Genomic DNA, 20390 nt, shown 5'->3' on the forward strand with positions numbered 1-20390 from the left:
TTGTGTGTCGTTCCCATCAAAGAGCGGGATGCAAGATGAGAAGAAGAGAAGTCGTTTCGTCCCTTTTGATCTCACGTCGCCTTGGCACCCACAGACCACCCAAAAGACGCCAACCGGTATGTGGCTCTGTAGTGGGGTTGTCAGGTCCCTTCAATGCTCAATGATCCCACTCCACAGAGTCAACAAGCAATAATACTTCCACCCACAAGCAACCATGGCATCACTCAAAGGACCTGGAGAAGCGCAACAGTTCGATGGCAGTGATCTGCGAATTGGCATTGTACATGCCAGATGGAACACCAGTAAGCTAAGCATTCCATTGCGCCTTTGCGATCGATCAGAGTATCTTGACATAGTGCTATTCCTCTTTGAAGGATTGTAAATTTCCCTCATTACTTGCGGGTTTTTGGGAACAGTTGTCTACATATGTTCAATGTCTAATAATATCACCAGGCATAATTGAACCACTCCTCAAGGGTACCAAGGACAAGCTGCTAGCCTCTGGAGTCAAAGAGTCAAACATCGTAGTCCAGTCCGTCCCCGGATCTTGGGAACTTCCAATCGCATGCTCTAAGTAATTGGCCCGCGCAACCCTAGACTCTTCTATCTACTTGCACCTCAGAATGCTGATCAGTCGAAGGTTGTTCTCGGCGTCCCAAGTTCAAAGCACTACCACCGGTTCCTCCCTCTCAGCCGGTGACCTCCTCGGTAGTAGCACCACAGATCTTACAGCTCTGGCTTCGTCCGCGCCAACAGCCACAGGGCCTTTCGATGCCCTAATAGCTATTGGAGTTCTCATCAAGGGAGAGACCATGCATTTCGAATATATCGCTGATGCCGTAAGCACGGGGCTTATGCGCGTCCAACTCGACACTGGCTGTCCTCTGATATTCGGTTTGTTGACAGTATTGAATGAGGAACAAGCCCTAGCGAGGGCAGGTGTTGTTAGTGGAAGCCACAATCATGGCGAGGATTGGGGATTGGCTGCCGTTGAACTTGGAGTAAAGCGAAAGGAATGGGCAGCTGGGAAGATATCTTGATCGATTAAGCTTGAACACTTTGCTATTGCGTGCTGGTCGGAAGCCCCTATGTCGCCGGCATTTGAAACAGAAAATAAACTAGAGAAAAAGAGGGGAATTCAAAATGGCAATGGAGCCGTATTATGTTACTATACAAATCATAGTGATTTGACAAACGCTGTGGACAACAAATAATCCAACTTTCAATCCACGAAAACTTTCTTGAACGCCGGATGCCATGCTTGTTGAACAAAATCTCCCTATGTTGCCAGCCCCCCTTTCATTTTGTTCATTGAGTGTAGCCCAGCATTTCCTTTAATCCATTATTGGAGTCCTTCTTGGTCCTCCATTTCGATTTCTTCTGCTCTCGTTTCTTAGCCATCTGCCCCCAACCTTCTTCATCATCTTCATCGGAAGCATTGCCGTTAGCCTTTACAGCTCGGATAGTGGCTCCAGGAGCTTTGTTCTCCGCGTTCCAACCACCCAAAGCACCTGACATTGTAGAGGTTCTCGATTTGTTGTCCATCATAACATGTGAGACTGGCCTGTATCTACCCGGTAATCCAATGTTGCTTCGCTCGGAGGGTGCGATAGAAGGGGCATATCCCATCCCCTGGGCGTGCATCGAAGGAGCATACAACGATCCGCGATTTTGCTGCATCCAAGGTGCAGCGTTTACATCCATCATAGTCATGGCTCGTTGTGGTTGTTGGTGAGAACTTCCCACACGAACCTGAGGACTATTAGGTCTTGGACCTGCCGATGGTTGCTGTGACATATGCCCGTTCATGGGGCCCATTTGAGGTGAGCCAGGCTGCTGACCACCAGGAGTGGTCATCATCTGCATAAATTGCATTTGCATCTGCATGAATTGCTGCATCTGTTGGTTCATTTGAATCTGAGCTTGATCACCTGGAGTGAGCATTGGCATCATTGGCATTTGTCCCATGGATCCCATCTGGCCCATTCCTGGGCCCATGGGCATCCCAGGAGACATACCATTCATCATGCTGCCCGCCGCACCTGGTGGCATTCCCATGCCATTGAATCCACCCATGGGTGGCACTGGAGAGTATTCACCTTGAGCGTTGGGGCTGCCTCTTCTCGCTGCCCGAGATCTTTCTTCCGATGCAATGACTCCAACAAGGCCACCGGGTGGTAAGCCTCGAGATGAGCCACCGTGTACTGAACCACCGCTGGTGTTGAATGCCATTGATTCTCGAGGAGCGTGATTAACGATTCCAGCTCCAAAGTAAGGGTCCTCTGGTAATTTCCTCGCGAAAACCGGTAAACGGGGATCAACAACTCCCCCCGCAGTACTCTGAGCTGATCCTCGAAGATTAGGATTAGAACCGGAATTCCTCATCGGAGGTCGGTTTTTGTTTGGGAATCCGTGTGCCTGTAAAATGCCTAAGGGTATCTCCTCGTCTTCCTCCTCCTCATCCGCTGGTTTACCTAACGTGGAAGCCAAGTTTGGACTGCTGTGGCTCGGGAAAACACTTGCTCGGACTGGTGGTGCAGCTGATGCCGACTCTCCTGTCACTTTCATCATCTGCTGCCTGTATACCGCCATGTGAGCCTCCTGCTTCCGTCGTTGCTTAGCGAGTTGCCGATTCTTTTCGGTCTCGTCATCCTCATCATCGTAATTAATTTCTTCCTCATCCGATTCCTCCTCTGTTTTAGTCCGGCCGCCTAGCATCTTGAGTCTATCCTGATCTTGCTTGTATCGTTCGAATTGCTGGGGAGTCATTACTTTGCTTTGGGCTCGAGGGGTGCTCCCTGGACGGGGCGGAGGGGATGAAGGCTTTTCCTGGAATCTCTGAGCAGCAGACGCGGACGCATACATTGAGGTGTCAAAAAGATCCTCATCCTGTGCTTGAGGCTCGACTTTCTTCGCTCGCGGAGTTGTTTCGACAGATTGATTTTTCCAGCTTGGAATTGAAGATTGCTCCGGGGTTCGCGATGATGGTGATGGGTTGATCCAGCTATCTCGAGCTCGGGAGTATGATGGGTCATTCATTCGCCGGCTAGCGTTCACTGATTCTCGCAGGAGTTTCGCGTCCTCGTCAACAGCCTCCCCATACTCTAGTGTCGATTGCCTCTTAGGCCCATTGCTACTCCGTCTCAGCCCATCTCCTGGTTTTTGAGGTCTACTAAACGGCATTGTGCTGCTATGTTGTGGAACTGGGGGAGGGCTGGCATTCCCCATCAACCCGTCATTAGATGTTTGACTGGCAACGGAATACGGCGATGCAACAGGAGCCATCAAGTCTCTATTCTTATCAACGTACAGGTTTGTCGTTCTGGTTTCCTCCTACAGAATGTTAGATTTTCAATCGAGAATCGAAATCACTTTACTCACAGGACTTCGCGAGAAAGCTCTGTTATTCTCCGCTTCCAGGACCTGGCTTTTGCGCTTTCCAAACCCAGAAAACATATCTGCGAAATCACCACCAAGACTCAGGCCTAGATCTTTGTCACCATTGAGCTTCGGAGGGGTCGTAGTGCTTGCGTAGCTTGACGCTGTCACTGCCCGAGCACGGCTAGTGGGAGTTGCCTCCTGTGGAGCTGCTGCTGGAGAGGCGGTTTCCTTGGGAGGTGAGGGTGCTGGACCATTCTTGTTTCGGCTCCAAGACATAGCCCTGCCAGCGTTCTTGAGGGAGAAGCCGGAGGATGATTTTGGTATTGGGGGCAGTGGGACATCGGAGTATGGTCTGCCATGGGGATCTCGCCATTCTTCAGTAGATGAAGGTGCAGTTGAAGCTGCGCTGAGCCTTGAAGAATTATCCGTCGTAGATGTGGTATTTGAGTTAGAAGCCCCACTGCCGCTGCAAATATCGAGTTAGTATAGTTGAACACCTGTTTTCATGGGATGTCTTTGACAATTCTGACTCACCGATTCTTTCCCAGATGGTCGAACATGTTGTCTTCCTCCAAGTGAGTTGTATTTGGCCGAGCTGCGGGAACATTCAGGGCCTTAGCATACTTCAGACCTCCATCAAACGATTTGCTCCCTGCGTTCGCTGGGCGCTCAAACACTTTAAACGAAGATACAGATCCCCCAACCGGCTCTTCCGGCGCGTCGTCTAATTCATTCGCGGTCGATTTTCGCCGTCCAAAGCCTTTGAAAGCGCGAGGCATAGAGAATGTGGTTCGATTGGGAGCTTGGGCTCCTTTGGCGAGAGTAAGGAAATATTAAATGTAGCGAATGAAGTCGATATTATGTACTCGAAGGTGCTGCAAAGGTGAAGGACAACCAACTGCTTGGGCGACTAGATTAAAAATATGATAACTGCAGACTATGGTGACCGTTGGTTTGAATGGAATTAAGGTGCTTCGTGAATAAACGCTTCGTCTAAAGAGGGGACTTCACACAGAAGTCGGAAGTTAGCCCAGATCAAGATTCCACTGCAGCTCTCCGGTATCTGGGGCTTGGTGCAGGGTGTGCCCAGGAGATAAAATGATGGCAGCTTGCAGATGCACGATATCTCTTCCCTTTCGACGATTTGCTCGAGCTCACAGGGGGTCGGGGATTATTGTAGGATGGCGATGACTGCGGATGGACCAGTCGCACAACAACATGAAACCAAACTCGATGGCGTGAATTCGAATGCGCCGTCTGTTTCGTAGTTGATAATGGTAAATGTCGAGGCTGGGGGGCTCGGTTGAGGATTTGTTGACGTTGCGATAAATATAGAAACCTTCGAAATGCACCAAGACTGCCCAGAACGCGTTTTCGACACACCAGAGAAGAATGGAAAAGCACTCACCAGCAAAGACCGCAACGAAAGTAGGAGATGCAATGCAAGGGAATTGGCGGGATGATCGATTGTGAGAATCGATGATCTGTCGTGAAGAATGAGAAAGCGAAAGAGGATGAGGTTGAGAAATGAAAAGGCTTCGTATCCGTGGTAAGGAACAGTGGACTGTGGAGGCCAGGGTGACAAGCCACACTAGCCTGTTGGAGCCTTCGGCTTTCTCGACTGCCTGAGACCGCATCAAATCACGTCTAGCCGGAACTTTTTCCTTCAACAACCTAGTTACTTGGAAAAAAATATGGATGAGGACCGGCTACTCCTTGTAATAAACGCATGAAGTGGTATATGATCCTAGAAGAGAAAACAAGAATGAGCACCAGATCTGTCGTCAGGGCTTATTATTAGGAACATGTTCGGCGGGAGATCATGCTTCGTTTGGAACTGGTAGATACGAATACCCTGTTGCGGGTGGCAAAACGTGAGTTAATCGTACCTGATGAGAGCCAAACATGACATCTGAATTTAGCTGCGTTAGACTGATGTGTCTCGACCGGGTGTCCGGTTATATATTTCCTGTTTTGTATCCCAGCTTTGTCTTTTTACTCCGTACTGGTATGTTCGTTGCTATAAGTTTGGTGGTAATCCACTTATTGTCTACACCCCTACTAAATTACTAATGTCCGTACCTCCTTTCATCTGAGCTTCAAATTACATGTCTTATCTGACCAGCTAAACAGATTACCTTGGCTTAGCAGATGTAGATTCCTCGGGACGGGACCGAGTCCGAGAATTTCAATAGTGAATCCCTCAGCTATTGGAGTGCGATCTATCGATGACTTGGACAGGCAAGCCTTTTATCCTCACACGAAAGACGTTCGCAGTTCCTGTAGGTATGTACCATAACGAAATGATTACTTACAAGGAGCGCACATTACTACAAATAATGCACCAGTGCCCGAATCTCGGAAGTCACCTCACACTCATCGGCCCACGCAATGAAAATGAAAATGGGAGCTTAAGCGACTACCCCTGAATAACAAGTAGATTTGACTCCATCTTTCGTCCGCCTTCCGGCTTTTTGAACAAACAGAGCATCACGACTGCTACCTTCCTTCTCCAGTTCGAGCAGACGTTCCGATTGCATGAGAGACATATCCGCATCACTCAAACCTATCTTCACGCAGCTTATCGGCGCTCCAAAAAATAAACCTCTTGCTCGAGTCAAGTTCCAAGGTTGGTCAAACGAAGCTTACCAACCAGCCCCAACCTACGAATAACCAACATTCTACGAGGATTCTGACATGATTAAACTATTACTTACAGCACACAGCGCCTTTTCATTTCACTGGGCGTGGAAGGTATCAGAAACTCTCAACGCAAGGCAAATGTAATGTACTCCATATGCTCTGCTGCGACCAACTTCCTGGAGTTCAACGCACTGCAAGTCATCCCAAGCGTAATCATGTCGTAGAAGCAGATCAATGAATATCATACCCAGCTGAGACAGGAAGCCGCAATCTCGGGTCAAACATATTGACGCCATACCCGATCCCTTGAGGTCGTGCCCATGCCCGTGTCGTGGTTATTTCCGACCTTTCTATTCGTCCAACGGAACATCAACACCAAGCGTATTCGGTGACAAACGATCCAACAACGCTAGTGGAGAAACAATTCGAGGCGCAGATGTCAAGGCGGAGAAGGAGACGTCGTGCGAAGAAGACATGCGGGGGGCTGGATCAGCTAGCATCTTAGCTACATTAGTTCTGTACCCTTCAATGTTGTGGCAGGTTTGGGCTCCGGATCTAAATAATTAGTGTGTAGACAATGAAGAAGGCTGGTTCTTTGGAAATCTGCATCATCATGTAACTCTAGAAGCAAATGAGCTTTTACGAAACTTACACCGATAATCTGGTCTAGTCCGTCGTTGCCGAAAAGTGTCTCATATAAGTTTCCTTTTGGGAATTTTGAGGACATTACAGTGTCTCACAAGCAGAGGAAAAAAAGAAAACCTTAGAGGCAATTGAAGGCCACGGAGCAGCGGAATCTCTTGATTTATATATAACAGTCGAATAGGTACAGGACCAGGGCTGAATGTCGGTCGCGTTCTGCAACGAAAACCACAAAACGACCAGAAGCAAAAACCCTACTCGCCCTGCTGTTGCATGTGGGTTGGTAGGTTCCAAGATGCATAGTCTTGGTGTACAAATGCACGGTCAACGAAGGGTACTGACTCTAGGACGTATTGCAGCGATTCTCCGAGGTCGTGGCTATCTCTCAGATGCATGTTCTCGTCAAGAACTATGTCGACTTCGACATTGAGTTTATCCCCAGCATGGTAGGCTTGGAGTCCTTGGATTTGTTTTATGGTTTTTGCAAAGCGCATAGTGAGGTATAGAAGAATATTCCGCTCGTCGGCCGTTGCAGCAGCGCCGGACAGGTTCCGGATGTGCCCAGCAGATGTATCAGCCCAGTTGAAGATCACAAAAATTGAAAGAAGGAGTCCACCCAAAGCATCAAGCCACCATAGCTTTGCGTAAAACCCAACTGCAGGAATTAGCATCACTCGAATGTTTCTATGACTGCGCTTCTTACCTAGTGGAAATATAATACTGAAAATGTTGAAAACAATATCGGTCATGGCATCTTGAGCTAGTGCTTGTACACTGGAGTTTTTAATAAGTCTGCACCATGCCCAGCAGGCAGCCTTGATGAGTACTGTGCTGGACATGATTACAATTGCCGGGAGGGTCAGCTCAATAATTGAATGATCCATCGAATTGAGTCGGTTGAAGCACTCAAGTCCAACTTGGCAAAAGGACGTAATCATAATGACGGAGAAGACAAGTACACCGATCGGCTCCAGCCTTCTTCGACCAACCGGGTACTTATAGGAATCTTGTCTCTCGATCAGCTTAGTGGTGGTCCAGACAATTGCAGTGCTGAGAAAATCCAGAGCAGCATCAACCAAGCTCGCCAACACCGACAGAGAGCTTGTAAGCACAATGACAGAAATTTTTCCAGCTAGGAGAATCGCGTTTGCGGCCAGATTCACATAAATGGCGATTTGAACAATCCTATCTCCGCTTTCTACGCTATCATCCTCCATTCCAGGTATTTCAGGCTTCGGGCCATCATCTCCTTCTGCGTCGTCGTCCTCGATGGCATCCGAGAGCAGAGGGGTATCTTCATTGACCACTTTGTACAAATGCCGGGGGGTACGTTTGACCTTCTTGACTGTGATACTTCCAAAACTATGATTTTTCGAAATCCCGCTTGGTGATGGGGAGCTTGCAGGCTCCTCAGTGATAGTAGCGGGTACCTCTACATCTTGTAGTCCCGTGCCGCTGGGCCCTGCATATGTGCCGCTCGGGGTATCGTTGTACTCATTAAGTAGATCATGCGGGAGGCTGGAGTCTAGCAATCGATCGATGTAGATATATTGTTGTACGAGATTATTCGTACGCTCGTAGTACTGCCGTCTAGTAGATATCAGCCAATGAAGTTGTGTGGTAGTGACAGAGTAACTCGTACAAAGGCTTTTTCATGGTCTTCAGTTCCTCCTCAGTCTTCCAATATTTCTCCCACTTGTAACGAGGATTGCTATTGCCGATAAGCCGTTGGCTTCGCATTTGCGGCCCGTTGAGTATTACACTCAGTCGCCTCTCATCTGTCAAACTCCGCCTGAAGTCTTCCGAATCATCGTTGGAGTTTCGTCGAACCCTCCTCCCCATCCCCATCTCCTCATCTGGGGTATCTCGACCACGAACCGAAGACGGCCGTCGTGTTCCGGCATGGAGTGAAACGCTAGAACGCGACTTTATGAGCTGCGAAAGAACACCTTGTCCATGTGTTACCATAGGGCTCGCGTCTTCTGCGCTGAGCGGGAGGTATCCTTGAAGCTTTGCGATTCTGCCATATCGAAGAGGTGAAGTTGATATCTCTTCGGAGGACATGATAATCGATAGCGGAAAGGAAATACTAGCCGCCCAGAATGAGCGATGTCGTAATTGATGAATTATGCAGAGGAACAATGGCAGCGACGCGCATTTTTGGTTCTCAATGCTTGAGATAGAATCATGCCAAGGTCAATCAAGCTAAGTGATTTCGGACAGAGATAGCTTCGGCTGCTGCCCCGCCAACTTTAATCCCCGCTATAGAAGGGCGATCTTTGACCTCACTTATTCAAGATCGCCGAGGAAGTTTAAAGAGTCAAGTATATCAGCCAAAAAGGACCGAAAACCATACTCAATAACTAACATTGAATGAAAAATATGTGCCTTCAGATTTTCATGAAACCTTGTTATTCCCGCTTCCCTACCTACAAGCTATTTACATAGTTTACAAAACAGAAACGCCCCAAGGGTATCAAAACAGGCATAAGAGTATGACCTCAACGCCATAATGAAATAAACACCTTCCATAACGCACATCACTTTATATGAACCTCTATAACATCCAAGTCCTCGATTTCCGAATCCCCAATGATCATCTCAGGATCAAGCGTTTCTCCATCATACTGGAGCGTCACCTCTTCATCGTTTGAAATTGCCTTTTCTTTCCGGAAAGCTGCCGCAATTTGATCGAAAGTTATGGCTGCCCGGGCCATCAGCTTATGCTGACCATGGTTCTTTGATTTTAGTATGATTCTAATTCTTTTCTCCTCCACTTCCTGTGAATTTTCCTCTTCTTCAAGGCCTCGTCGTTTCCTAGCTTCGTTCCTCTGATATTCCTCGAATAGATTTGGAGTCCATGCAAACAAATGAACCCTACCCTTCATTTCTCCTTGGTCATTGTTTACCAACCTACCTTCCGTATCAATCGTTAGACCAAGCGAATCGCAAGTTGTAAGATCGTACAGGCGCTTTCCTTTGTAAGTCAAGAACACGCAATTCTTCGATTCGGCCGATGGAAACATGGGTTGCCCATGCAGAACCTGCTTGTCGCACCAAGTCTTTCTCACTTCCTGAAGCCGGCTCTTCAATTTTCGCTTAGCAATTACTGGCTTTGACCCGTCTATGTGAGAAGTAACCAAGATTTCTAAGACTGGGTCAGCGTCCTTTTTGGGCTCGTCCATCTGAAAAAGATCATCGTCAATCATGTCATTTGAGCTTGGCATGTGATTCCGTTGCTCCAAATCTTTCGCTGCATTTTGCTCTACGAGTTTTTGTCTCGCACGCTCCTTCGCCTGTTGAAGTAATTCTGAATACTCATCCTCCGAGGACTGGTCATCGTCACTGAGAGCAATAGACTTCGCCGTGTAGTCGCTATCATCATCGATGGTAAAAGTCTGAGCAGGCTTTCCTGTGATCAGGATTGGCTCTTCGTCTTTATCACTTTCGGTGTCACTAAGTGTGGTAATTTCTGGCACTTTAGCAGGTGTACCCTCTGGCTTCGCTCGCAGTTCTCGGCTATAACGGCCGGAAAGTGTTTTCGGTGAGGCATCAGACGCCGTATTAAGACCCCTTTGCGAAACACGACTCGGGGTTGTAGGTTGGGTTGATTCTCTGCAGCGCAAGTATCAGCGCACTGCTTTTTGAGTTTGTAAATTCGCAAACTCACTTTCGTCTTCTGCTGGTATCTTCGTCTGAGCTATGGGCGCCTTGTGATGAAAGACGCCTCCGCTTTTCCTGCGAGGAAGTGGTTTCTGTTTTCTCGATGCTTGCTGAAGACCTTTTACGCTCTGTCTTGGCCGCCTTTTTCTCTCGTCTGCGTCGCTGTTCGTTCAAATGCTGAGGGAAGACCTCACGAGATCTCCTGAAGAAGTCTACCGCTTCGTCTTCTTCCGTCACTGCAGTGACAGGTTTAGGAACAGGTCTGTTGAATAGCGATCTCTTCTTTGGCGGTTGCTTAGCGGGAATTTCTGCAAGCTGGTCTTGCAAAATATCTGCCATTGCGATCTGACCCCAGGTCGAGGCTTATTGATTTTGTTTTTCAGTTAGACTCGAGGGCTTGAACGGTGGGCGACGCGACAATACAGCCATTTCGATGTCACGCAGTCACGCGGACCGTCGGACGCCAAGTAGTGCCCCACCTCCAACTGGAGGGACAAAGATGCGAGCTACTAGCTTCAACTTCACCATTACAACGATTCTCGAGCTTATTGCGACGAGCACCGAGTGACCTTGTTTCATTCCTCGACATATTTGGAAAGACCAAACCATCTACGCAGCAGCCAGCACGATAACATGGAGAACGGAACAGCAACACAGGGTGAAGGCAGAGACCCCTCTGGTTTCTTGAGCGAAATCATCGGAAGCCAAGTGACCGTGAAGCTCAACAGTGGTGTCGTATACAAGGGTACGTACGCTCCGTTGAGAACATTGTACAAATGTAGCTGATAGGGCTTGTGTAGGAGAGCTTCAATCGGTAGATGGTTATATGAACATTGCGCTCGAGAAGACTGAGGAGCATGTGAATGGTGTCAAGAAGAGAAGTTATGGTGACGCTTTCGTTCGGGGAAACAATGGTAGGGCTCTGCAGAATAGGGCACATGTCGGTTTTGCTAATTTAGATTCTGTGATAGTTATGTATATCTCAGCGGATTAAAGCAGGATACCCTTACGTTCTCGATGCGCTTTCAAACCTGGGAGCATTATTTAGCTGGGAGTTATGGATAAAATCAAGCATCTCAGGCGTCAGGATATCAAAAGAAAACAGTCTGGAAGGAGACTTGGGCAAGACCGGTTCAGGTGATGGAGTGACAGATATTCTACGACAGACTGCCTAGGTTATTCAGACACGAGATGTGAAGCAAAAATAAGTGCGAGCGTGGAGCGCAACCTCACCAGCAGCATTGCGTTCGACGTCTTCGCCCTTCAGAGCTGCGAATACCTGTTTCTTGACATCCTCCAGCTTCTGGCCCTTCAGCATAGCTATCTGGCTGAGTGTGTAATAGCGACTCCATATAGCCTCATCAGTTAGGTATACGGTCCAGGGAACTTCCTCTATACCAAGAGGTAACGAGAAATCTGGAAAGTTGTGAGTAAAAGTGTCTACCAGAGTCTGCAATGGAGTTGTCTCGGTCTGTGCTTCGAAGACTTTCTTCCACTCAAAATGTCTGAATCGATGTTGACCATCATCAAGTGACCAAATAATGTCTTTGAGCTTCTGCTCCCACTTGGAGCTTGCGTTCCATTCTAGAGGAGAATTGTCTAGTCGAAATTAGTCAATCTTCTGTCCATCAAGGAAAGTTCCATAGAACGTACAGTCCTCAATATTCCAAATCATTCCGAACGTGGCGCCAGGTCGAAGAACTCGATGAATTTCATTCAAAGCATCTCTTGTCGCGAACCTATAACAGTTAACATTCTTCTCGGTCACCAATCCTGGGTAATTAGTACCAGTGAAACGCCTAACAAAATGTTTCGTCACTTAATTGCTTATGGTCACTCTGAACGAGAAACTCACCTGTGCAGCAATGAGAGCGTCTCCCCATCCATCCTCAAGTGGTATATTGCAAGCATCGCCATCCACACTCTTGACACCTTTCAATTCTTTCTTCTCAAGCTCCAGTCTCATCCCCTGATGGGGTTCAACAGCCACAATCTCAAATTTCTCAGGCCTTCCGGCAAGCACTAATAATCAGAATCAGCAACAGATTGAAAATACCAATCCAAGCAAGAACGCACAACCGACTGCCATCCAAACAATTAAATCGAAATCCAAAAATAACTCACATTCAGTAAACTTTCCCGTCCCACTAGCCAAATCAACAACTCGAGCACCATCCACCCCACTCAACCCAAGGTGTGCGAGTAATTTCTCTACTGCTTCAGGTGGGTAAGAGGGCCTGAATTTATCATAACTTGACGCATCTCCAAAACCAATGTTAGCTCGTTCGTCGAGCTGAAATTTAGATGTCATGTTTGTGATTTTTCGAAGTGAAGTTTGGCATATGTTCCTATGTGGGAGTGATGGGGTGATCTACACCAAGTTCCTGATCTAGGATACTTGACGTGCTAGTACGTACTACCGAGAAAATACCGGTATCGGACAATTGATATAGGAAGAGTAGATCCGTTGAAGGAACTTGCGGAAAGAATAAATGTTTAGAAAAAACAGGGGCTAGGTGTTATGGCATTTAATTTTACGAGTTTGGTGACTTTCAATGTAATCCTCGCCTGCGAACTGGGAACAGAATCTATAAATCTAGCCGTCTAAATAGTAACCATGAATATCGACACTGCTCTAGTAGGGAATACCATTCGTCAGAAGCTGGAACTGGTCATAGACACCAGTGGAGTAACTGCTCTGCGACTTCTTGATCAAACCTCTCATGAAATCAGCTGCCTCCCTTTCGCTCTTCTCTGGCACAAACCGCTCTTTAAAGTGCTGAATGGTCTCGGGTTTGAAACACGGTAATCCAGAGTCCATCATCAACAGAACGAGTTGAGAAAGCTTTTCGATGTACTGTCTTGAAGCTAAGAAAGCCTTGATACAAAGCTCCTCAAACCACTTGTAAGCTTGATGATCCGTGCTTCCGCCCATGACAGAGACCATCTCAGTTGTAAGTTTGAATGGCGCTCTTTCGAATTTGACGCCACCAGGAGCGATATCAAAGCAAAAACCAAAATCTATATGTAGAATGTGACCGGCGTCGTCAATCATAATGTTACCATTATGACGATCTTTGAATTGAAGCAAGAAGGAGATAATTGAGTATGCGGCCATACTCTTGACGAAATTGCTTCTAGCCTCCTGGAATCTCAACGAATCCTCATTGCCATACTTTGAAACAAAATAGTCATAGAGTCCGTTCACGGCCTCCCGTCCAACCATGTCACGAGAAATTGAGTTTGGAAGAACGTCGATGACTCCACAACCTGGAGCTGTTGCAGTAACACGATATGGAAAGACGTAAACATCAAGACCAACGTTGTTGAAAATACCCCGGAAGGCTGCGATCATCTGTAGTGCCAGAACATCCTGGCGACAATCGTCTCCAACCTTGAAAATTGCTGACTGCCAAATCTCAATGGTGTTGTCCTGTGGTACTGATCCATTTTTGGTCGTTTCTTCTAGCATCTCATCGGTGCTCTCCAAGGCGCCTTTACTCTTCTGAATTCTGAATGTTGCCATATATGGAGCTTTCGCGTGACTCTGGAGAGGTTTGCCGGATTTTCGATCGATGCCAATCACAACTCCGTCCGGATTACTCGGCAAGTAAACGCCAACCTCGACTTTGATCTTCCTCAATTCTTCTTCGATTTTCTGCTTTTTCTCTGGTTTCGGGCGTTTGATAAAAGGCTTGAGTTTGCCAGATATACTGGTGACTTCATCGAAGAAGGTAAATTCTCGCTCGTAGAATATTTTATCATCTCCAGAGAACTCTTCAATCATTCGGTTCATTACCTTGTCCAGTGTCGGCTTGACAGCATCAGGCTAGATCAGTTAGTATATTACTTCAACCTACAACAAGGTGAAACTCACAATCTGGGAATCCTCATCCTTGTAGGCGTTTGCTTTCATGTTCCAGATAATTTGGTGAGCAAAGAGCTGAGAGAATTTGGCCGTCTCGATGATATATCTCTCCACATAACCTAGAGCATCATAACGCAGGGTTTGTACAATCTGAGGCACGTAAAAGAAGGTTACATCAACGGAATGGCTTTCCAACGCCCGCATGGCATACTGTAATATGAACGGATGATTACGGTATGCTGGGAGGAAAAGCGTCACAGCGGTGATGGGATTGACTGGAGCCCAGTATAGAAGGTACTATGGAAGTCAGTGATTGAAAACATCCTCACGAGAGCATATCTTACTTTCAATTGAAATGAGACATCCGCTGGAAGGCTGCCACCAAGAAGGAGTTGTACTGCCTCTGGCTCGGAGAGAGCTTTATCTGGGAAATTGAGCAGCAGCCAGCGAACCTCCTTGTGAAGTCGAGCTGACGGGAATCGTGTGACTAGTTGGATTGCTAAAGAAGGATTTTCGTTCCAAGCAGTTCTGATCAAACCCACAATAGTAGCCTGCAAGTGTCAGTAGACATAATGAAAAGACGCGATGCACATACCTCGGCCGGCCCTTTTGAAGGAACGCCTGTTACATCGCCCATTGGATGCAACCAAACATTCAGTCTAATCAGCTCGCTCTCCATCAAAGCGGAGAGTAGGTTTTCTTTGTTTGATATAGATTTCGACAGTGACGTCTGTGTATTCGCGACTATCTGGACATTCTTCAAAGCCAGTGAAACATCGCCGAGAAGTCGGATTTCTGCCTTCACTTGAACTCTGTTTCCACCGAACGACCATCTCGGCGCAAAACTGAACCAGTTCAGAGCCGCAGACAAGATCTTGTCCTTAAGAAGACATCTAGAATGAAAATCGAGCGAGGTAACATGCCGCATCACCTTGAGACCAAACAGGATAATGTGCAGCCTTATCTCTCTTGAAAGGGGATGCCCGGTAGAGTGCTTTAAGCCGTCCAAAGTCAAGTTCAACAAACGCAGAAAACACTTCTCAGAATGAGGGTTTCCTAGACGACCTGCGTTGAAGTGACTCTCCAAAAATTGCAACAGTCTCATATGTGGCTGTAGCAGGTTGTGAGCTGCTTGTTGGCGCTTGGAAAGCGCGTCCCTGTCACTTGGAGCGAATTCTCCCTTGACATAGAATGGATCAGGGTGCCTACTTAGTCAGTCCGGGTTATGTTTAAGAAAGCAAGAGTTTAAGAACTTACTGGAAGGACGTGTGAAAGATCCCAAGCTTCTTGTTGACTGTCAACTCCCATTGCTGAGCAACTTCCATCAATATCCGAGGCTCCATGCGTGGGTTCTCGTTGATGACTCCAAGCCACAGCGATATTCCAAGTTTGATAGACTGCTTGGTAAAGATGGCAAAAGGAATAGCAACAAGATGGTGGACGATGGCGCATTCATCTTTCTTGCTCCTACACAACAAGGCTGCTGCTCTGCGAAGAATGTCACGGAGCTCGTTGATAGGAATGAACTTGCGTCGAAGTGTACGGCTCTCGATATGGGCTAGAACTGTTACTGCATCTTCGCCTTGTTTTCCTGACCCTGACGCGGCTGAATCGCGTCTTTCTCCTAAATGCATAACGTGTAGCCATTCTGCATCGTGATCGGGTAGAGCTTCTGCGTAACGATACTCCTGCCGTGTGGTATATTGAGCGATAAAGTCAGAAGCAGTATTGATATTACAATCTCCGTGGCGGTCGAGAGCTCCAAGTCGTTGATCTGTACTTGGAATTGTGGAACCCATCTCTGAAGCAAAAGAACGGCCTAGTGATATGTGGCCATAGGCTCCATCGTCGTTGAATTCGGATAGATATGTCTGCAAGAGACCCTTAACATCAAGTGGAGCTATACTGATCACTGTAGATACCCAGACTTTGGCTTTCTTGTAAAGGTTGTTCAACGTGCGCCTCCGTAACGCATAGTCGTCAGACAGCTCCACGGTAACTTTTCCACGAGAAGAAGTAAATGACGATTTCCATTCGTATTCATCGGTTTCGGCTTCAAGGCAACTGGACCACATTATTGTCAACAGCTCAAGAAGGGCGAACAATGAGGACTTTTGACAAAGAGCCGATGGCACCTCCTGAATAACACGGTCCGCACACAGCATTGCTGCTTGCTGAATACGTTCAATTCTGTAGCAGCAGCCTGTAAAGATCTTTGCAAGTTGGTTCGCGACATATGGTGCAGAAAACAACGGGTTTGTAGCGCTCAGAGTGTTCTTGAGATAGGAGTCAACCACTGCAGAAGTAATGCCCTCCATTGCACTGCTCATGTCACCCTTCCGCATGCTGGGCTCTATGAAGTATATCAGTGCCTTAGTGCAGTCTCCGGTACTTGCTCGTAGTGTTTCTACTAGATATGCAGCTTGTAAGAAAACGACTTTTCGATAGCTTAGACTGCGAATGTCAGAAGCTTTATTCGGTAGGAGCGCAGCCAGTCTTTTCTTTTGCATTGCCTCGTGTTCTCCACTCATTCCTCTTCGCAGCACAGTATTGAGCTCAATGTCACTTTCCACTTGCTCCCCTCTCTGCTCCCCAACCAAGGGCCTCGAGTGGGTCGCCATAACACGCAACTCATTGATGTACTTTTTACCGCGTTCTGTATTCGGTGCGAATCCATGAACTGCAATATTGTACCACGCATCTCTAAAAAGAGACAGAACGTCCTCGCTGATGGTATCATCCGATATCATGTTATTCGTGGACATCAATATTGCGACTGGCTGCAATAGGTGACCGATATCCCGTGCAGCGACCTCAACATCTGCCTCTCGGTTGTTTTGCGACTGGTGGACGTCACCCTTACTTACAATCGCTTCGAGCAGATCCTCAAGGTAGATATCGTAAAGAGGTGTGTCTTTCTGCAAAGAGGACGAAAGAAAGTTTTGAGCTTGAAGAACCTATGAATTATAAGCTTGCATATTGGGGAGGCTCCAATATGGGCCTGACTTACAGCGTCTACCAGCACATCGCTATTGGTAGTCCCTGAGTCCTGCGTGACTTTGGCATAGACTTTCAAAAGAGTTCGGAACTCGAGAGGTCCACCACTCAAGGCAAGACTAGCAGCTTCTTTGATGATTCGTGCGTCTGTGGTTTTATTGACTTTGCCTAATTTTTGCAATAGCATCGACTGTGCAAGAGCAATGATTTTTGCATCCTTGCAACTGCTAGCAATACCGCAGATAGCTTGCACGACGTTACCGTAGACATACGAAGTCTCTTCGTCGCCACTAGTAGGTAAAGATATACTACTACCTGTAGATTGCTTGCCATTATAAAAGTTTGGATTCACGGTTCCGTCGGCCGCAAAATCCCCGAGGGCACCAGCACCTAGGGCGCGTTCAGCGGTCGAAGTAGAGCTCAAAACATTACCGAAAGTATATAGCGTAGTTATGATAGAATCTTGAGACAAAAGCTGAAGCACAAAAGCTAGACAGTTCGATGCCAGAGCAATAGTGTCGCCACGTGGACTTCCCTGTACAATAAATCTCGGGAGAAGACGACTGATGTTAGAAGCAAGTCCAGGAGATAGTTTTGCTATCAGAGCTAGGGAGCGAAGAACTACGCTAGCCAACGTCTCGTCAGCCATTTGTGCTGGGTCGGCGAGGGTATCCTCAAGCCATGCCATGAGAGCATCAACATCGGCAGCATCTTCATTCAACAAAGAGCAATTCAGATAACTCGTCAGAGCACCTGCTTTCACCGAAAACGCTAAGCGTTGCTGCCAAGTCGAGCCCAGACGAAGGTAGTCAGCGCCATCCTCTAGAAGACTCATCTCATCAGAGGCTATGTCAGCCATAATCTCGACTGTATCAAAATCGACCTCCTGGGCCTGAAGGGTATTCAATCCATTAGTATTAGTCATATGAATATTGAGAATATCGTTGTTCCGAAGAGTCTGCACGTCAGCGACCAAGAGGGAGGATACGGCAACAAGAAGCCACATGAAGCTTCTTTGCAATATCATTGCTCCAAGAGGTCGGCCTACAGCAGCGTAGTGCTTTACATATCTTTTCCACTCTTTTGAATGCGTATGGAGGGTGTGAGAATTTCGGATAGTGGAGAAAGCTGTTTCGACAGCTACCAAAAATTCTTCCGAGAGAAAACCTTTCACGCGCTGAATCAACAAAAGCCTGTCATGCGGGGTCCAGAAGTTGGCATGAGTTGCAGCAGCATCCAGAAATCCAAGTACGGTAATGGTCAGTGTAGTCACGCTCACTGCTTCGTCCACTTCAGCAGCGCTTCCATCATCTGAGTCCAGAGCTGGTGCCGGAGAGATAGCCTTTGCTGCGTCTACACATTGGCGCAAATATCCCCATATCTTCTCAGAGATCGTGTCACGGAGATGTGGGTGGTTAATTCCCAAGGTCAAAAGGGCGGTAGTGAGGTTATAACTCAGTGCTTCGATCGGTGACGGTTCTACGGCGCGGAAATACGGGGAGGGTTCAAAGACTTGAGAGTGAGCTTCGAGTATATACGGGAACAGTTGTCCCATGAGTTTCTCGGCGCTATGAGCATCGCGGACTAGAGGGGCTGCTTTGCATAATGCCAAAAGAACCTCGAATTCTTGAATACTCTATGGCCCATCAGTCGCAACAACGTAGGTACTAGCACTTGTTCAGCGTACCATTGGGGACCCCGCCAATGACCGTCCACCTTTTGCATGGCCATTGGAATTAGCATTTAAATTGCTATGACCTGCGTATCTTTTCGACAGTCTGTCTAAATCGGAATTCTCGTAGGACGTTGCGGGTGACGTAGCGGAAAGCGCTGCAAGTTTCTGCAGCGCCTTGAGACGTATGCTTGACGAAGCGCTAGAGTTTTGTTAGTACAAGTGACAATATTTAGAAATGAAAACATACTTCGCCATGGCTAGAACCCTAAATTCCCTTTGAAATGGTAGAATACCACAAAGTTGGGATTTGCGACGGGCCAGACCGTCTTGATGTTGTGGAGCGTACTTGAAGCTACCCCTGTCAGAAACTGGCGCTAGCGTTTATCAAAGGCAGCGAACGAGGCGCGTTCAGAGTGACAACCTCACCCAAAAAGCTTCCATTTACAACGTCAAGATACCCTGCCGGTCAACCCACAATTATAACGATAGCTCTCACTACATCAGAAAGAAAAGATATCGAAAATGGCAATGTTCAGTCAAAACCCGTTGATGAACGGCCCAAATTACTCCTTCAGCCAGACACCATCAACCGCCGCAGCTGGCAACAAGGAGCACAGTTTCTACCCGTAAGGTCAACCACCAGGCTTCATAGAGCGTGTCTAACAATGAATCAGATATACCGATAACGGAGGCTCAACTCTTGCGATCTCAGGTAACGACTTCACGATCATTGCAGGCGATACCAGATCCACATCCGGCTACAACATCAACACCCGCTACAGCCCCAAAGTCTTCAAGATCGGCGGCACAACCTCATCACAAGACGACGCGACGCTCGTTCTCTCAGTCGTCGGATTCGCCGCAGATGGAGCAGCCTTAAAAGAACGTTTAGACGCCATCGTCAAGATGTACCGATACCAACACGGGAAGCCTATGAGCGTAAAGGCGTGCGCGCAACGATTATCCACCATCCTCTACGGAAAGCGATTCTTCCCATACTATGTGACTGCTATTCTGGGTGGGCTTGATGAGGAGGGAAAGGGTGCGGTGTACTCGTATGATCCGGTGGGCAGTTATGAGCGGGAACAGTGTAGGGCGGCTGGTGCGGCGGCGAGTTTGATCATGCCGTTCTTGGATAATCAGGTCAATTACAAGAACCAGTACATCCCGGGTAGTGGTGAGGGTCACGCATTACAGGAGCGAGAGAAGATTCCACTGCCAAGAAATGAGGTTGAGGATCTGGTTAAGGATGCATTTGATAGTGCGGTAGAGAGACATATTGAGGTCGGGGATGGACTTCAGATGCTGATTATCACGAAGAGCGGTATCGAGGAGAAGTACTTGCCACTGAAGAAAGATTAGAGCGTTTCTGGTGTTCGGGCTGGGATATGCATCATTGTAATTTTAGATGGCGAGCAAGAGTGCAAGATATTCAAGCTTCTATGATCTTATCGCCAGAGGACTCTGACGATCTTTCAAATTATGCAGGTGAACTCCAGCTAAGGACATGCAGGCATCACT

General features: G+C 47.5%; 8 protein-coding genes across 8 annotated transcripts; 3 read left to right on the top strand and 5 right to left on the bottom strand.

The window, feature by feature from the left end:
- Positions 1-214: 214 nt before the first annotated feature.
- On the top strand, positions 215-1040 carry GLAREA_00441 (Lumazine synthase; the record flags this gene model as incomplete). Its single annotated transcript, XM_008085199.1, has 3 exons — positions 215-302; positions 454-574; positions 641-1040. 3 exons carry the CDS (start codon positions 215-217, stop codon positions 1038-1040), a joined length of 609 nt encoding a protein of 202 aa, XP_008083390.1.
- A 268-nt stretch (positions 1041-1308) lies between these two features.
- On the bottom strand, positions 1309-4160 carry GLAREA_00442 (uncharacterized protein; the record flags this gene model as incomplete). Its single annotated transcript, XM_008085200.1, has 3 exons — positions 1309-3333; positions 3382-3847; positions 3916-4160. The coding sequence occupies 3 exons, from the start codon at positions 4158-4160 to the stop codon at positions 1309-1311; spliced, it is 2736 nt and encodes a 911-aa protein (XP_008083391.1).
- A 2760-nt stretch (positions 4161-6920) lies between these two features.
- GLAREA_00443 (uncharacterized protein) lies at positions 6921-8730 on the bottom strand (the record flags this gene model as incomplete). Its single annotated transcript, XM_008085201.1, has 3 exons — positions 6921-7321; positions 7370-8256; positions 8309-8730. 3 exons carry the CDS (start codon positions 8728-8730, stop codon positions 6921-6923), a joined length of 1710 nt encoding a protein of 569 aa, XP_008083392.1.
- A 476-nt stretch (positions 8731-9206) lies between these two features.
- Positions 9207-10668, bottom strand: GLAREA_00444 (Ubiquitin-like protein; the record flags this gene model as incomplete). Its single annotated transcript, XM_008085202.1, has 2 exons — positions 9207-10281; positions 10337-10668. 2 exons carry the CDS (start codon positions 10666-10668, stop codon positions 9207-9209), a joined length of 1407 nt encoding a protein of 468 aa, XP_008083393.1.
- Positions 10669-10962: 294 nt separating this feature from the next.
- On the top strand, positions 10963-11323 carry GLAREA_00445 (Sm-like ribonucleoprotein; the record flags this gene model as incomplete). Its single annotated transcript, XM_008085203.1, has 3 exons — positions 10963-11074; positions 11130-11243; positions 11301-11323. The coding sequence occupies 3 exons, from the start codon at positions 10963-10965 to the stop codon at positions 11321-11323; spliced, it is 249 nt and encodes an 82-aa protein (XP_008083394.1).
- A 186-nt stretch (positions 11324-11509) lies between these two features.
- GLAREA_00446 (S-adenosyl-L-methionine-dependent methyltransferase) lies at positions 11510-12640 on the bottom strand (the record flags this gene model as incomplete). The annotated part of the gene is made up of 5 exons (XM_008085204.1): positions 11510-11928; positions 11983-12068; positions 12118-12128; positions 12185-12351; positions 12454-12640. The coding sequence occupies 5 exons, from the start codon at positions 12638-12640 to the stop codon at positions 11510-11512; spliced, it is 870 nt and encodes a 289-aa protein (XP_008083395.1).
- A 324-nt stretch (positions 12641-12964) lies between these two features.
- On the bottom strand, positions 12965-19124 carry GLAREA_00447 (Protein kinase-like (PK-like); the record flags this gene model as incomplete). The annotated part of the gene is made up of 8 exons (XM_008085205.1): positions 12965-14158; positions 14207-14494; positions 14542-14748; positions 14793-15402; positions 15455-17154; positions 17208-18830; positions 18882-19068; positions 19117-19124. The coding sequence occupies 8 exons, from the start codon at positions 19122-19124 to the stop codon at positions 12965-12967; spliced, it is 5817 nt and encodes a 1938-aa protein (XP_008083396.1).
- A 267-nt stretch (positions 19125-19391) lies between these two features.
- Positions 19392-20231, top strand: GLAREA_00448 (N-terminal nucleophile aminohydrolases (Ntn hydrolases); the record flags this gene model as incomplete). The annotated part of the gene is made up of 2 exons (XM_008085206.1): positions 19392-19495; positions 19544-20231. 2 exons carry the CDS (start codon positions 19392-19394, stop codon positions 20229-20231), a joined length of 792 nt encoding a protein of 263 aa, XP_008083397.1.
- Positions 20232-20390: the final 159 nt, after the last annotated feature.

This window comes from Glarea lozoyensis, assembly GCF_000409485.1.
Source record: "Glarea lozoyensis ATCC 20868 chromosome Unknown GLAREA3, whole genome shotgun sequence".
NCBI classification, from domain to species: domain Eukaryota; kingdom Fungi; phylum Ascomycota; class Leotiomycetes; order Helotiales; family Helotiaceae; genus Glarea; species Glarea lozoyensis.